The sequence below is a fragment of the Camelina sativa genome, chromosome 6 (assembly GCF_000633955.1).
Source record: "Camelina sativa cultivar DH55 chromosome 6, Cs, whole genome shotgun sequence".
Lineage (NCBI taxonomy): Eukaryota > Viridiplantae > Streptophyta > Magnoliopsida > Brassicales > Brassicaceae > Camelina > Camelina sativa.
Window position 1 is genome coordinate 16,676,531 of NC_025690.1, and position 15,690 is coordinate 16,692,220.

The 15,690-nt window shown below is 39.6% G+C and overlaps 3 protein-coding genes across 7 annotated transcripts in view; 1 reads left to right on the forward strand and 2 right to left on the reverse strand.

The window, feature by feature from the left end:
- LOC104791801 (thyroid adenoma-associated protein homolog) overlaps positions 1-7,544 on the reverse strand; it is a 12,261-nt gene extending 4,717 nt beyond the window's left edge. For 3 of the 5 annotated variants that reach the window (XM_019246823.1, XM_019246822.1, XM_019246821.1), the window contains exons 1-6: positions 7,463-7,544; positions 5,044-7,357; positions 1,895-2,813; positions 1,375-1,643; positions 732-1,292; positions 258-643 (exon numbers count right to left, since the gene is read on the reverse strand). In XM_019246823.1, coding sequence (XP_019102368.1) covers positions 258-643; positions 732-1,292; positions 1,375-1,643; positions 1,895-2,813; positions 5,044-7,346 — 4,438 coding nt within the window. In that variant the 5' untranslated portion in view covers positions 7,347-7,357; positions 7,463-7,544. Of the gene's footprint in view, positions 1-163; positions 644-731; positions 1,293-1,374; positions 1,644-1,894; positions 4,865-5,043; positions 7,358-7,462 lie in introns of all 5 variants that reach the window. The other 2 variants (XM_010517775.2, XM_010517772.2) reach the window with 2 other exon arrangements.
- On the reverse strand, positions 8,144-9,513 carry LOC104791803 (60S ribosomal protein L35-1-like). Its single transcript, XM_010517776.2, has 4 exons — positions 9,406-9,513; positions 9,145-9,280; positions 8,347-8,503; positions 8,144-8,246 (listed from the first exon to the last, which is right to left on the reverse strand). The coding sequence occupies exons 1-4, from the start codon at positions 9,407-9,409 to the stop codon at positions 8,172-8,174; spliced, it is 372 nt and encodes a 123-aa protein (XP_010516078.1). The 5' UTR covers positions 9,410-9,513; the 3' UTR covers positions 8,144-8,171.
- On the forward strand, positions 9,927-11,927 carry LOC104791804 (caffeoylshikimate esterase-like). The gene is made up of 7 exons (XM_010517777.2): positions 9,927-10,035; positions 10,200-10,335; positions 10,450-10,596; positions 10,802-10,932; positions 11,052-11,189; positions 11,267-11,365; positions 11,481-11,927. The coding sequence occupies exons 1-7, from the start codon at positions 10,018-10,020 to the stop codon at positions 11,754-11,756; spliced, it is 945 nt and encodes a 314-aa protein (XP_010516079.1). The 5' UTR covers positions 9,927-10,017; the 3' UTR covers positions 11,757-11,927.

Here is a 15,690-nt window from a genome sequence, read left to right on the forward strand (position 1 = left end):
TGTATCCAGGCAATTTGTAGACAGATCCAGATGCAATTTGTAGATGTCCCTTAGATTTTTGCTTTCAGAGCTTGCTCTTTCAATAACTCGCATATGATCAAGCACTCTCAAAAATGATGTACAGAGGATCGGGCATGGACACGTCAATGGAGAAGCCATCCATGTGCATTTTGAAAGGACATTGATCAATTTTCCAATAATCTGATCCTTCTTAGAGTCATCAGCGAGGTCTCTACAATTTGTATCTAGGAGATTACCAAGTTGCAACAAAATTCCATGAAGATAATTGAAGGAACCACCTTGGGCCACATTAGAAGGTAAAGTTGAGGCAATTTGGAGCAGAACACTTTGGAGTTTCTCATTGGAAACAAGACCTACTAGAGCACGTGATGCCAAAACACGAACACGGAGATTTCTTTGAGTAGAGCATTTCATTATAAAGGGCATGAAAACGAACGGGTCCAGGTCATCTCCAGTTTCACTTGCAATGGGTGAAGGCTTAAGCCTAGATAAAAGAATCAGAATGGGCCATAAACTCGGATGAACAAGATTTACGAGGTTTGAATCAGATGGACCAGATGTGTCAAGTAAATCAGTTGCTGTCTTTAGTTCACTGTATATGAAAGGGTGCAACAAGGGGTACCTTCAAGAAACCCAACATAACAATAAATACTGGATGAAAACATATGCATTGTCAAATATATATTCAGGGGAGGATCTTATAGACATACCTGTGAAAAAATTCAAGCCCAGTCAAGGCACGACGGGTAGATACACGTTTTTGAACATTAAGGAATCCAATCATTCGACGGACCAAGGCAGTGTATGCAAGTGTGGCACTGTTTCTGACCTCCCAATATTGTGAAGAGAAGGATCTTATTGAAACAATCATAGCCTCCGCCGAAAACCCAGAAGTATCAGTGCTCAAGTTGGTGTCGTTGAAAGCAGCTTTGAGAACATTGAACGCATGCACCGTTGGAACGACTCCTTCATCACGGACCTTTGAAAGATTCTCACTTGAATGCATATCAGAAGAATTGACCTCCTCAACCATATGTTTAGAACCTTTCTGTTCCATGGGATCCAAGAGAGGTTTCTCTGCAAGACTTATTAGCCACCTAAGCGCCTGTGGGAGAAGTTTCTTTGGTGAACCTTCCGGTTCTGAGAGGAAAAGAGCAATAAATGCAGCGGGAATTCCTGCACTTCTTCTTAACACATCGTCCACTGTTTGTCCTCTCGCCACAGTTCTTTCCATAAGTTGCTCCATCCAGGATTCTGTTAACTTGCAAAGTCTACGAAAAGAAAGAACAAACACAATATGTTAGTGAAGTGAAAAACAAGAACCAAGGATACACGGGAAGCTTAAAAACATACCTTGGATCATTAGAACATAATAAACGGTGGCACAAAGCTGTAAATCTAGCTCTTGTCTTATCTATCGCACCATTGTGCTTCATTTTCAAAAGTACTTCCAAGAAGTGGTCTCCAATCTTTTCAAGTTGCTTTAGATCAAGCAGTAATTCAGAATTTTCAATCACTGAATCACTGGGGGCTGCAGAAGCTGAATCTCCATTTTCTAAAGGTCTAAGGCTACAGGTAGGTAATGGAATTTTTCTAATGATGGTTCCCAAAAGAAGACTCACCTGAAGAAAGAAACTAGTTTATANCTCAACACCCTTAATTTGGACAATTGCAAATCCATCAGTACTTCTTTTTTGTTCAATATCCCCTTCAAGGAATGCAAGTGTTCGACAAACTTTCAGCAATGATACTAAAACAACCACTTTCTGTTCGACTGNACTCTGCTAGTCGAGAAAAGTATTATGAAAAATGAAAACACAAAAAATTGATGCCAAAGTAAGGACAATTATCAGAAAGATGATAGAATCAATACCTCCTTCATAGCGAGCCAGCAACCAACCATAACTACCTGTTCTGATTGTATTGTTTCATGCACAGGTTTTGGAAAAGTACTCTTGTGTTCCTCTGAGAGAACAGCGGCAGCATCATCTTGAACATTTGACAAGAAACCATCATCTTCTATTATGTCATCCATATCCTCAGGCAAACTCAAAGCATCTGCAGAAACCACCCACAGTGCTAGTGTAGTTATTCGCGTCACCAGTTTAAGAAGCTTTTCCAGTTCCTTTCTCATCTCTGACATACTTAACCCTGCGTTAGAGTTCCAGTCCAATTCCTCAAATGTATAACGCAAAGCCAGTAATACCCCATGAACAAAACTGTTCTTACATGCTTCAGAGAGATCACGCTCTCCCTCCATCACAGAAACATCAAGCCAATGAATAAGTGATTTGATATACTCAATCACAGGATACTTGGGTTTAGAGTTCTGATAAAGACCATTTATGCTTTCACACTCTCTTTCACAACAAAAAACATTTGTGGAAACCTTGACTATCCATCCAAGGTCCAATACGTACTTTCTAAAGATGAGCCTCAGAGTCAACGCACCTGCATCACTCTCTCTAACCCTTGGACTGCAGACTAGGTGTTTGGCCCAAGGAATAATGTTCTGAACCATGTCTTCACTTGAAACGCCAGTAAATGGAGTTGGATAATGAAGCAAAATACGGAAAGAATTTTCCCTAAGCCTGTCCCAACTATCAACAATCGATCCAACCAGCAATAACGTTGAATCATGTGAAGTGACAATATCACAGTATGGGTAAAGATGGCCTTGATGAGAAGTGGGATCCTTAGAAGCCACAACAGGCCAGACTTCAATCATGATTTGTAGAAGTTCCGTTGCCATTATTTTTCTCCTGTAAGGGGCAGAAGGGTAGCAAGATAGAAACAAAAAGGAACTCAACCACCTCATAAACTTGAACAAACTCTCTGCTCGTAGAACTGCATTCTCGTCGCTTTTAAGTGGTTGCAAGCTCCCATGCTTATACTGCTTTTCCAGCGACGTACGGACCCGGGAAAAAAATTTCCTGAACAAACTGGTCCACTTCATTTGAAAACCTGTAGAAGATGACCTCATGTTCAAGGGAACAGCCTCCTTCATGAGATAAAGCTCTAAGGGGGATGGAAGTCTAGCATTCTTGGGGTTTAAGAAGAGTGTCTCTGCAGCATCCACGCGAACAGACTCATCAACATGGGTTAAGGCCATTTTCAGCCACTCAATGGGTACTTTTAATTCAACACCCTTAATTTGGACAATTGCAAATGCATCAGTACTTCTTTTTTGTTCAATATCCCCTTCAAGGAATGCAAGTGTACGACAAACTTTCAGCAATGATACTAAAACAACCACTTTCTGTTCGACTGTCAGTTCCATACTCATGTTACTCAACTCAGTATAGTTTAGCTTGGTCTCCTCCTCACTCGGCCCAATAGATATATACGCAAGCAAAAGAAATATACTGTCTACATCCAATTCGAGCAAAACTTGTACTGCATAAGTATTCAGATTGGACCTAAGTTTCGACATGCCAGAAGCAAGCCCGTAAAGGAAAGGAGGCAAACAATGTTCTCGATAACGTGCATAACCCTGGTCAACACCTTCGCTCCCCCAGCTTTCATCACGCAACATTTCAAGGAAACATTTCAAAAATGATGTTACAGCATAGCAGACATCATCATCAATATATGCATTCGCCATCTCGAACAACAGGTTAGGGCTCATATCCATCAACGTCTTAGCACCTAATCGTCTTGTCAAGGATGCCAATGGAACATACCTTCCCTTACAGCGTGATCCTAAACGAAGAAGATAGTTGACAATTTTAAGCAAAGATTCCCTTATTCCCACTTTATCATCTGTCTGGTGAACCGTGGTTTGGATATCTAGTAAGAGGTCAAACATGAGATGGACTTGTTTGACTGTCTGGCTCAAAGGGTCCTCCAAGTTGTTCCATATAATTCTGAGTACTCGAGCTGTCATGCTGTCTGGCATTCGATCATAATCTTCTGATAAATCAGTTAACATAGATGTCTTGATCTGTTGCAAGCAAATCTGCATCACAGTTAGAGCGTGAAAATTTAAATGGCTGTCAATGGGGTTCTCGCATAAATCACAAAGTTCCAGCAAAATTCCGTCATACAGAATAGTTCTGTGATCACAGTCACTGTTACTCAACTGAGCAAAAGATGAAACTAGAATACCCCTAGAAACTGTAGTAAGAATGCCTCGGATCAAGCAGAGTCTACTCAAAGATGAAAAACTGCAGATCTCAGAACAAATGTCCCCGGCAAATGGAATTTTGCTAACAATATCAGTCAATCCAACGACACTACTCCAGCAAAATATACCTTGCGCTATAAACATTCCGAGCTCTTCGTCTTTAAGACAGACCTGTAGAGCAGCGCAGAAACTCACACCAGCAGCCACATAACAGTCCCTAGAAAACGCCGACGACTTCAAAATGCTTAGTTGAACAGCCAAAACACCCTCCATAAAACTTGCATCTTCCCCAGCTAAACCCTTAAATTTCAAAGGAAACCGCTGAAACAAGTAATACGAGCAAGACAAAGCCTCTTGGCACTGCTCCATAACAGTGGGAGGAGGCCTATCACAAGCTTCAGTGTCTAGTATTATACCATTCAGCCCTGAAACAATATCATGACCCACCAAAAGCGCGCAATCTTCAATTATATCAACCAAATATCCCAACTTTGGCATACCCATCACTGACAAAGCAACTCTAGACACACAGAATCGATTCCCACCATCTTCCAAACCGCCATAGTCATCACAAAGCTCCTTAAAACATGAACTTATGACTGAATGAAACTTACTAGTTTTAGCCAAGGCTGAAACAAGGGTCTTATGTAGAGGCAAAGAGTTCTCCATGAATAAAACCTCCAAGTAAAACCTAATAGCTTCCCGTACAAAAACTGCCTCTCTCTCGNCCCTAACCGTCTTGTCAAGGATGCCAACGGAACGTACCTTCCCTTACAGCGTGATCCTAAACGAAGAAGATAGTTGACAATTTTAAGCAAAGACCCCCTTATTCCCACTTTATCATCCGTCTGGTGAACCGTGGTTTGGATGTCTAGTAAGAGGTCAAACATGAGATNTACAAAAAGGAACTCAACCACCTCATAAACTTGAACAAACTCTCTGCTCGTAGAACTGCATTTCCGTCGCTTTTAAGTGGTTGTAAGCTCCCATGCTTATACTGCTTTTCCAGCGACGTACGGACCCGAGAAAAAAATTTCCTGAACAAACTGGTCCACTTCATTTGAAAACCTGTAGAAGATGACCTCATGTTCAAGGGAACAGCCTCCTTCATTAGATAAAGCTCTAAGGGGGATGGAAGTCTAGCAGTCTTGGGGTTTAAGAAGAGTGTCTCTGCAGCATCCACGCGAACAGACTCATCAACATGGGTTAAGGCCATTTTCAGCCACTCAATGGGTACTTTTAACTCAACACCCTTAATTTGGACAATTGCAAATCCATCAGTACTTCTTTTTTGTTCAATATCCCCTTCAAGGAATGCAAGTGTTCGACAAACTTTCAGCAATGATACTAAAACAACCACTTTCTGTTCGACTGTCAGTTCCATACTCATGTTACTCAACTCAGTATAGTTTAGCTTGGTCTCCTCCTCACTCGGCCCAATAGATATATACGCAAGCAAAAGAAATATACTGTCTACATCCAATTCTAGCAAAACTTGTACTGCATAAGTATTTAGATTGGACCTAAGTTTCGACATGCCAGAAGCAAGCCCGTAAAGGAAAGGAGGCAAACAATGTTCTCGATAACGTGCATAACCCTGGTCAACACCTTCGCTCCCCCAGCTTTCATCACGCAACATTTCAAGGAAACATTTCAAAAATGATGTTACAGCATAGCAGACATCATCATCAATATATGCATTTGCCATCTCGAACAACAGGTTAGGGCTCATATCCATCAACGTCTTAGCACCTAATCTTCTTGTCAAGGATGCCAATGGAACATACCTTCCCTTACAGCGTGATCCTAACCGAAGAAGATAGTTGACAATTTTAAGCAAAGACCCCCTTATTCCCACTTTATCATCAGTCTGGTGAACCGTGGTTTGGATGTCTAGTAAGAGGTCAAACATGAGATGGACTTGTTTGACTGTCTGGCTCAAAGGATCCTCCAAGTTGTTCCATATAATTCTGAGTACTCGAGCTGTCATGCTGTCTGGCATTAGATCATAATCTTCTGATAAATCAGTTAACATAGATGTCTTGATCTGTTGCAAGCAAATCTGCATCACAGTTAGCGCGTGAAAATTTAAATGGCTGTCAATGGGGTTCTCGCATAAATCACAAAGTTCCAGCAAAATTCCGTCATACAGAATAGTTTTGTGATCACACTCAGTGTTACTCAACCAAGAAAAAGATGAAACAAGAATACCCCTAGAAAATGTAGTAAGAATGCCCCGGATCAAGCAGAGTCTACTCAAAGATGAAAAACTGCAGATCTCAGAACAAATGTCCCCGGCAAATGGAATTTTGCTAACAATATCAGTCAATCCAACGACACTACTCCAGCAAAATATACCTTGCGCTATAAACATTCCGAGCTCTTCGTCTTTAAGACAGACCTGTAGAGCAGCGCAGAAACTCACACCAGCAGCCACATAACAGTCCCTAGAAAACGCCGACGACTTCAAAATGCTTAGTTGAACAGCCAAAACACTCTCCATAAAACTTGCATCTTCCCCAGCTAAACCCTTAAATTTCAAAGGAAACCGCTGAAACAAGTAATACGAGCAAGACAAAGCCTCTTGGCACTGCTCCATAACAGTGGGAGGAGGCCTATCACAAGCTTCAGTGTCTAAGATTATACCATTCAGCCCTGAAACAATATCATGACCCACCAAAAGCGCGCAATCTTCAATTATATCAACCAAATATCCCAACTTTGGCATACCCATCACTGACAAAGCAACTCTAGACACACAGAATCGATTCCCACCATCTTCCAAACCGCCATATTCATCACAAAGCTCCTTAAAACATGAACTTATGACTGAATGAAACTTACTAGTTTTAGCCAAGGCTGAAACAAGGGTCTTATGTAGAGGCAAAGAGTTCTCCATGAATAAAACCTCCAAGTAAAACCTAATAGCTTCCCGTACAAAAACTGCCTCTCTCTCGCCTCCTTCATTCTCATTGGTCTTTGCGAGTACCTCTCCGAACGAAGCAACAATTTTCTTGGCGTGATTAACTTGCGCGTAGATTGAATTCAACGAAACCAACTCTTCAATGTTAGAGTAAAACTTGGGACAAGACTGAAACAAACTAGATTGGCTCAAGGAAGCAGTGAACGAGCTCGGGAACAAGACAGCACTGTAAGTGTAACGATGACGATGCTGCAGAGCTCGCCACTTTGCAGACATATTTCAGTGAGCTGAGGGGAAAAAAAATACAGAGAAACGATAAAAAATTGAAACTTTTTGTATCCAAAGTAAAAGAAGGAATCAGAAAACATGGAAAAACAAAATAAAGATCATACCGGGAAAAGCGGCTAAGTGAACGAGAGGGCTTATTCGGAGCCCGGAGCAATAAACCAGTGACTAACCTAAGAGGCGACGCGGCGGAGACGACCACCTTCAAAATCAAATCTTTCAACTGAAAATAATTGGGCCTCACTTAAGTTTTAATGGGCCTGATTTATACAACTGGGAAAATATTCATCACGTCTAGTTTACATACAACTCGATTTAGCCTGTGATCACGTCTTGTTTCTCGAAGCCAAGTAATCAGTTGATTGAGACGTATGATTGAGTGGTGATTTCAGTTACATAGATAGCTCTTCAAGAATTTGTTAGGTTTTCAGGATGACGGAAAACAGAGGATATATCGCCAGTGATGTATGATTACTTTAACTTTATACGGCTCAACATTACGCTCATCATATATTTACAGGTCTTGTTGTGTATACTGAAGTGGGCTTTTTGTTCATGTTTAAGCAGATTTCATTGTTAAGAGTACTCTCTCTATCGCTCATGTGTTCTTTAAAAGTTCTCTCAATATAAGCTTCCATCGTTAAAAGAAAAACTAACTTCCGAAACCACATAGATCATCCAAGGAGGTAATTCTCAAAAGTCAAATAAGGTTTGTATCATATTTGAAATGTGAAGGAATCATACAATGATAAATGTTTGAAGAATCAAATCCTTTACTTCAAAAATAATTCAGATATATCAGACAAGACGAAGATATTAAACCTTGATGGCATACTTTCTAATTGGAAAGTACATTTCTTTCTTCTTCTCTCGTTCTGTCTTCAGTGACGCCTATCAGATGCAGAGAATAAGTAAGTCATTAAGTATGGATAAAAAACAAAAAAAAGCATGTCACTGAATTATAATAGGAAAAACCATCGCATCAAAATACCTGGTGCTTAGTTAGTCTCCTTCTAATGGCTCTAGTCTTCTTGGGACGGAGATCGAGTGGCAACAACTTCTGGTTCTTGTATGCTTCTCTAAGAGCAGACTTTTGTTTCTGTGAGGCCACAGTCAACACTTGCGCAATGGACTTCCTCACCACTTTGCTGAAACAACCACCCAAAAAAAAAAAAAAAAGACCCCATTCAGATCCATAACAACTTGAGATTTGATGCTTTAGCAAGATGGCTACGAAGTCTAAACCAACAAGGTTCTTGCTTGTTCAGAGATTCAAATATATAACATAATTATCTTTCTTTACCCATATGAGGGAACTGAGAGACAAGATAGCTACAAATCCCAAAAACTACAACACATTTGACAAAAGCCAAAGATTCATTAATCTAAGCCTCCATTGTTCTAAATACCAAGTTCCGTGTCTGAGTACACAATCAACAAAGACATCTTGTTTTTAGATGCTAAAGTTTAAACATAGAAGCTCTGCCTAACGACTAAAAATCCAAAATTCCATAAGCCATGTACACTGCATACACATGATGTGTATGTATCAATCGCATAAACATAGGCACCATAAACAATTTAATAGAAATGCAACTAACGATATGAACCACACAATCTACTCTTTTCTCACAAAGCTAGGATCATACACAGAAAGAGGCTAGTGATTCCACTTTCAAGAAACTAAAGTGAAATCCACATCATCCAAAATGTCAAAGAAAGCTACAAAATGCAAAAATTTTGTTGTTTCTTCTAAAAGAGAGGAGGAGTGAGAAAAGAGAACAGTTACATCTTAGAGAGCTTGTTAGGAGCACCACCAGTGACCTTAGCGACACGGAGAAGAGCAAGTTCCGCCTTGAGATCTTTCAATTGAGCAGAAAGATCCGATTTTGATTTCTCCCTCAACTCATGAACCTTGATTCTCGCTGTTCACAAGATATAAAAAAAACCCCACTAAGAAAAAAATTCACAGGAGACAAACAGAAGAAACAAAAACGATAGAAAAATGCAAAAGGTATAATGGTGGAATTTGATTCACGAGTCTTCTTACCCATGGCGTCTCTCAGACTCACTCACAGTCTCTCTCTCTCTCTCTCTTGTGAGACCAGAAACCCTAAATTGAGAAGAAGATGAAGAGTTATAATATAATGGGCTTTATTTTTGTCGGACGTATTGAGAATTCGAGATTAGCCACGGTAATTAATACTCAGGAGGTTATATATAATTAATCAGATTGTAATATCGTTCACTAGATTAATAATAGTACACGTTGCTGCTTACATCCATTTGAAAATTTTGTACGATTGATTCAACATCGACCTTAGTGTCTTTGCAGTATTCCATATTGGCATATTTCAAAATCTGAATGTAAGTAATTTGAGGTCAATGAAATCTCTGAAGTAAAGTTAGTTATTAAATCAGACGAAAAACAAATATTTTAGTAAGCTGGTCCCGTATGTAACGCAATAAGCGGCTCTTCGTTAAAATCTCAAATCTGATTTTGACTCTTCTTCTTCTTCTCTCCTCCTCTTTCTAATTTTTTGTTTTCTTTTGGGTCAATATATAAATCTCTCTGTCTCGTACGTGACCCTCTTCTTCTATATATATATTGAAACAAAATTCAGTTTTCCTTTCTTATAAGTTATAACAAAAACAGAACATCATGGTTATGTACAAAGAGGTACGTCTTTTTAATCTTTTTTCTCTTTTTTTTTAATTATGAATTAGCTCTTTTGTCATGAATCTCATGATTCATGCAAGCTTTTGCTCTGTGTAAGAAATCAAGATTCGATATGAAATTATATACTTTAAACCTGATTTTAACTTGGGGTTTCGTTTTGTTAGGATTATGTGTTGAACTCACGAGGGATACAACTTTTCACGTGTTCATGGAAACCAGAGGTCGAGCTGCAGCAAGAACCAAAGGCTTTAATCTTTCTCTGTCATGGCTACGCAATGGAATCAAGCATCACCATGAGCAGTTCCGTATTTTGAAATTATTATGATGATTAGTAGCCAATATATATATATATATATATATATATATTCATAGCAAAACTAATGCTTATCCTCAATATTAATTCATATACATCAGGCACTGCAATGAGATTGGCCAATGCGGGATTCGCGGTCTACGGAATGGACTATGAAGGGCATGGTAAATCCGGGGGATTAAATGGTTATGTCAAAAAATTTGATGATCTTGTTCTGGACGTCTCTTCTCATTACTCTTCAATTTGCGGTAAATTATTCATTACAATATATTCCAAAATATGCTACTATTTAAAACTTTCTAAAAATAGCATAGCTAAAGCAAATTTTTAGGAAAATTAATCGTATGACGACGACCTAATGTTTGCGGATTTTTTGTTTCCCTTCTTCTTCTTCTTTTTTGTTCTCCATTTGAAAATGTTAGAACTAATATACTTTGGAAATGATGAATGTAGAGAGGGAAGAGAATAAGGGGAAGATGAGGTTTCTAATCGGAGAATCCATGGGAGGAGCAGTCGTGTTACTGTTAGCGAGAAAGAAGCCCGATTTTTGGGACGGTGCCGTTTTGGTCGCCCCCATGTGTAAGGTATGTATTGATCCGATCAGCGTGATCTTCGTGTTTTTAAGTTAGCCCTTTGCATATTATATCCTTACTATTAAAGTGTTGACTTTTAAACTTTAAGATTGAGTTTTTTTTCCATACAGTTGGCAGAAGACATAAAGCCACATCCTATGGTGATCTCATTTCTCACAAAGCTAACTCGGTTTATTCCAACTTGGAAGATAGTTCCTAGCAACGATATTATTGACGTGGCATTTAAAGAATCCCACATAAGAAAACAGGTAACATATCATATAGTAGTAGTAATAATTTTCGCTAGACGTTTTCATTTACTCAAGAGTGAATATTTATTTCAAAGGTAAGAGAAAACGAGTATTGCTACAAGGGCCGACCTCGCTTGAAAACCGCTCACCAACTCTTAATGGTTAGCTTGGATCTTGAAAAGAATCTTCATCAGGTTTCTCATCTTTTTATCGATCTCCTCTGTTATGTCCCAGATTTGATTTTATTTGTTCAACAAAATTTGTGGATCAACATTTTTAAAATATAATTGAATTAAAAAAAAAAAACAGGTATCGATGCCATTTATCGTCCTTCACGGTGAAGATGATAAAGTTACAGACCAAAACGTAAGCAAACTACTATACGAGGTGGCTTCAAGTTCGGACAAGACTTTTAAGCTATACCCGAACATGTGGCATGGGCTTTTATACGGAGAATCTCCGGAGAATTTGACGATTGTGTTTAGTGATATCATAAAATGGCTAAACGAGAGAGCTTCTGTCAAAAACCAAAGGTTAGAGACTGAGTTAAAGCATATGAATGATGGTTTTTCTACGCATAAATAAGTGTTGTGACTAAAACCCTGAGTTTTATGTATCATTAGTTAGTATAAGAATGTTGTAACTTTTTTTTATGTACACCGTACCGTGCAAGTCATGATAGAGTTTCGTAGATCTTTCTCTGTTATGTTATCATTCAAATGAAATAAAGGTCATCAATTTGAAACCCATCTTGGACCTCAGAAAACAAAGTGATGCAATTTCTTGTTCATATATGTGATGTTTCTGTGTTTATTTACTCACTCTTAATATTAATTTGTGTAGTCTGATCTGTTAATATGTTCACTGCCATGCAACGTTTATGAGCATTTGGCGGTTTTGACAAAAGAGTCGAATAATGAATGGTGCGTATCGTAAGGTTCATAACAAAATGTCAGAAATTTTCCAATCCTCGCTTTGTACAGTAGATTTTGAGTTCTAACTTCTTACAACCTATTATAATTCAACGCCTCCAATTTTAAAATAAGTGAAAGGCTGACCCAAAAAAATTTGGTTGATTTAGCGTAATTTTGAAGGATCGAATAAAAAATAACTATACAAACACCCAAGTTCATGTTTGAAAAATGTAACTTCGCAAGAATAATAAATAAGAAAATCTTGCTTCTCTAATACTCATCAAGATGATTCCCCAAATCTACTCTCTGCGTGATCCAATATAAATCCGTATTTAAGAATAATATCCCGTAGTTACTTGAGTTTGACTTGCATGGAAAACATGTAAACCTTTAATGAATCTCCTCACAAACAAAACAAAACAAAATTTATGAGATTTAGAAAAAAACTCACGAAAATTGTACTATATACCACCACACTGAGATGACCATAAACGAAAAGTTACTCACTCTAGCTAGACTACAAAATTTGATGTTGTTTCTTTATCCAAAAAAAGAAAATTGACGTTGTGAGGTTTTATCAGAACCTACATGTGTACTATTATGGTTTGAATTGCACGTCGAAATTTCATTTAGTCCAAATTCTAGATCCCAAAGTATTGTGGATAGTCAAAGTTCGTAAAGAGTTACTAAATCAGTTATGACCTCATACTAACATTTAGAGAACCGGTGCAGATTTGGGTGAAACGGTGCGTTTAGCTCTGAGGGTAAAAAAACGGCGATTTAGGGTTTTTTGCTTCTTTCGCAAGTTCTGATGTCACCGGAGGCTATTCCGCTGGGGGCTGATGGTTTGTTGGATCGGAGTGCGGTGGTAGAGAGAGTGGCGACAGAAGATGGTGAGATCAGCAAGGCTGGTGATGGTACGACTATGATGTCAGATCTCGCTAGTTGTGAAGGTACGGTGTCTGTTAAAATTGGGAAGGAAGATCAGCAGAATGGGGTGGAAACGCAAGTTGTGGCGAACATGGTACAGCCAGGTGGGGTTCTACCTACGAAACAACGGTCATGGGTTTCGATGGTAAAGAAATCAGAGGAGATGGAACGAGTGGAATTGGCTATTGAAGAGGTTGATGGTATGCCGACTGTGCGGATACCAGATAAAATTTTTGAGGAAGCACAGCCCCTATGGGAAGACTTTCTCATTGGTAAATTTTTAGCCAAGGCTCCCTTTGTGGGAGGTATCCATGCCTTGGTTAACAAGATTTGGACCTTGGGTGATAAAACGATGAAAATTGATGTCTATGCGGTGGATAAAACCACAGTGAAATTTCGAATCAAGGATGAGAAAACCAGGTTGCGTGTGTTGAAGAGAGGAATGTGGAATCTTTGTGGTGTTCCAGTGGTCCTTACAAAATGGACGCCGATTACTGACACAACGCAAGAAGGTCTCCAAACGGTTCCAATGTGGGTTGTTGTCAAAAATGTTCCTCCTAAGTATTTTTCTTGGAAGGTGCTCAGTGCAATCACGAGTCCTTTGGGTACGCCAAAGCGTTTACACGCTGAAACAGAAGCATGTAAATCCTTTGATGAGGCAAAGATTTTTGTGGAGGTGGATCTCACAAAGAGTTTGCCAAAACACATGTCTTTTAAGTCAGGTAAAGGTGGGGATACTATTGTGGAGTTTGTTTATCCCTGGTTACCTCCCAGGTGTATCGACTGTTCCAACTGGGGTCATCTCAGCTCTGAATGCTTGGCAAAAAGGACTGTTATTGTCCCGGCAGTGGTTAGTTCTGGTTCTACGGAAACAGATAATGTGTCTGCAGTGTTACAACCTGCAACGGTCGATGTGAACACAATACAGGTACTGTCTGGTAAAGAAGATGTACCAACAAAGGCACTTGGTGTCGTGGGTGATAAGGAAGTGCTCGATACTGGAGCTCAGGATATTGGTATTGTGGGTCAGAATACGGATGTGGGATGGTGTACTCCGTCTAAGATTCTCCGCAGTCCCGGGAAACCGGTGAATCAGCATAATCCAGAACTCTCTATTATGTCCAATTCTTTTTCTTGTCTTAGTGATAAGGGAGAAAAAGGTGAGGACATCAACTCAGAGGTGGATCAAGGGGACGATGTACGTGAGAACTTATCTGCAGATATTGATGTGGGGGTCTCTACAGAGGGTTCTATTCGCCTTGAGGAACAAGTAGAGTTGGAACAACAAGGAAACACGTTGCGCCCTTCTCTACCACGAGCTTCAAAGGAGGGACACAAGTATATCTCGGTAACTGGTCAGCAGAGCTCTAGGATTCAACACCCTAGTACTCTGAAGACACGTAACTCCCAAAAAAATCTCTGATGTCGGGTTTCTTTTGGAACATCCGAGGTTTCAATAAGAAAGAGAAGCAACGTGTGGTGCGAGAGTGGTTGGCTCGCGGAAACTTTGATTTTGGTTGTCTAATTGAAACAAAAATTAAAGAAAGAAGAGCAACACGAGTATTTACTCTGTTTTTGCAGACTGGTCTGTGCTTACTAATTATGAGGAGCATCGTTTGGGTAGGATTTGGATTGTTTGGAAGAACAATGTCAGAGTCACTCCAATTTACAAATCATTTCAGCTGATTACAGTCTCGGTCTGTATTGAAAATCAGCAGGAGTTTTTTGTTTCCTTTATATATGGATCTAATCTTGTTGCAGACCGTAAGCTACTTTGGAGTGATTTGCGGTTTCATCAAAACTCGCCTCTCTTACACCACAAACCATGGCTAATTTGTGGCGATTTCAACGAAAGTTTAGACATTGATGATCATTCTCTACATGATTCCTCGCCATTTGTTTCAGCAGGTATGCGGGACTTTCAAGATTTGGTACGAGATTGTGAACTTAGTGATATGGCTTACCAGGGACCACGTTATACTTGGAGTAACAAACGCCATGATGGAGTTATTTGCAAGAAGCTGGATCGGGTATTAGTCAATCAGTACTGGCTCCAACGCTATGGTCAATCATATTCTGTGTTTGAACCAGGCGGTTGCTCAGATCATCTGCGTTGTCGGTTTAGCATTACTGAGGAAGAACAGAGAGTGCATAAGCCATTTAAGTTTGTCAATGTTGTTACAAATCACCCGGATTACCTGTCACAACTTCTGGAACTCTGGCAGCGGTCATCCCAATTATTTCACTCAACGTCTGCAATGTATCGTTTTTCAAAATCCCTCAAAGGTCTAAAGCCGCTATTTAGACGCTTAGGCAAACAAATGGTAAGTAACATCACCAGTCGTACAAAAGCGGCGTTCAAAGGTTTATGTGAAGCTCGAGAAAAAACAATGCAGTTCCCCTCGTCGCAAGCTATTGATGCAGAGGCTACAACATATGCAAATTGGTTGAAATTGGCTGACATTGAAGAACGTTTTCTGCAACAGAAAGCTAAGTTACATTGGCTCCGGATTGGTGATCAGAATAACAAAGCTTTCCACGCCTCCGCAAAAATAAGGGAGTCAAGGAACAATATCAAAGAGGTTAAGTGTGACGATGGGAGAGTAATCAAGACACAGGCTCAGATCAAAATTGAAGCTGAAAGATATTTTAAGAATTTTCTTACTTCCTCGCCT

Coding starts and splice junctions, on each gene's coding strand:
- LOC104791804 (XM_010517777.2), top strand. Junction 11,190..11,266: donor AATCCCACATAAGAAAACAG/GTAACATATCAT, acceptor TTTATTTCAAAG/GTAAGAGAAAACGAGTATTG. Junction 11,366..11,480: donor TTGAAAAGAATCTTCATCAG/GTTTCTCATCTT, acceptor AAAAAAAAACAG/GTATCGATGCCATTTATCGT.
- LOC104791803 (XM_010517776.2), bottom strand. Junction 8,504..9,144: donor CCTAACAAGCTCTCTAAGAT/GTAACTGTTCTC, acceptor TGGTTGTTTCAG/CAAAGTGGTGAGGAAGTCCA. Junction 8,247..8,346: donor GGAGACTAACTAAGCACCAG/GTATTTTGATGC, acceptor TGCATCTGATAG/GCGTCACTGAAGACAGAACG.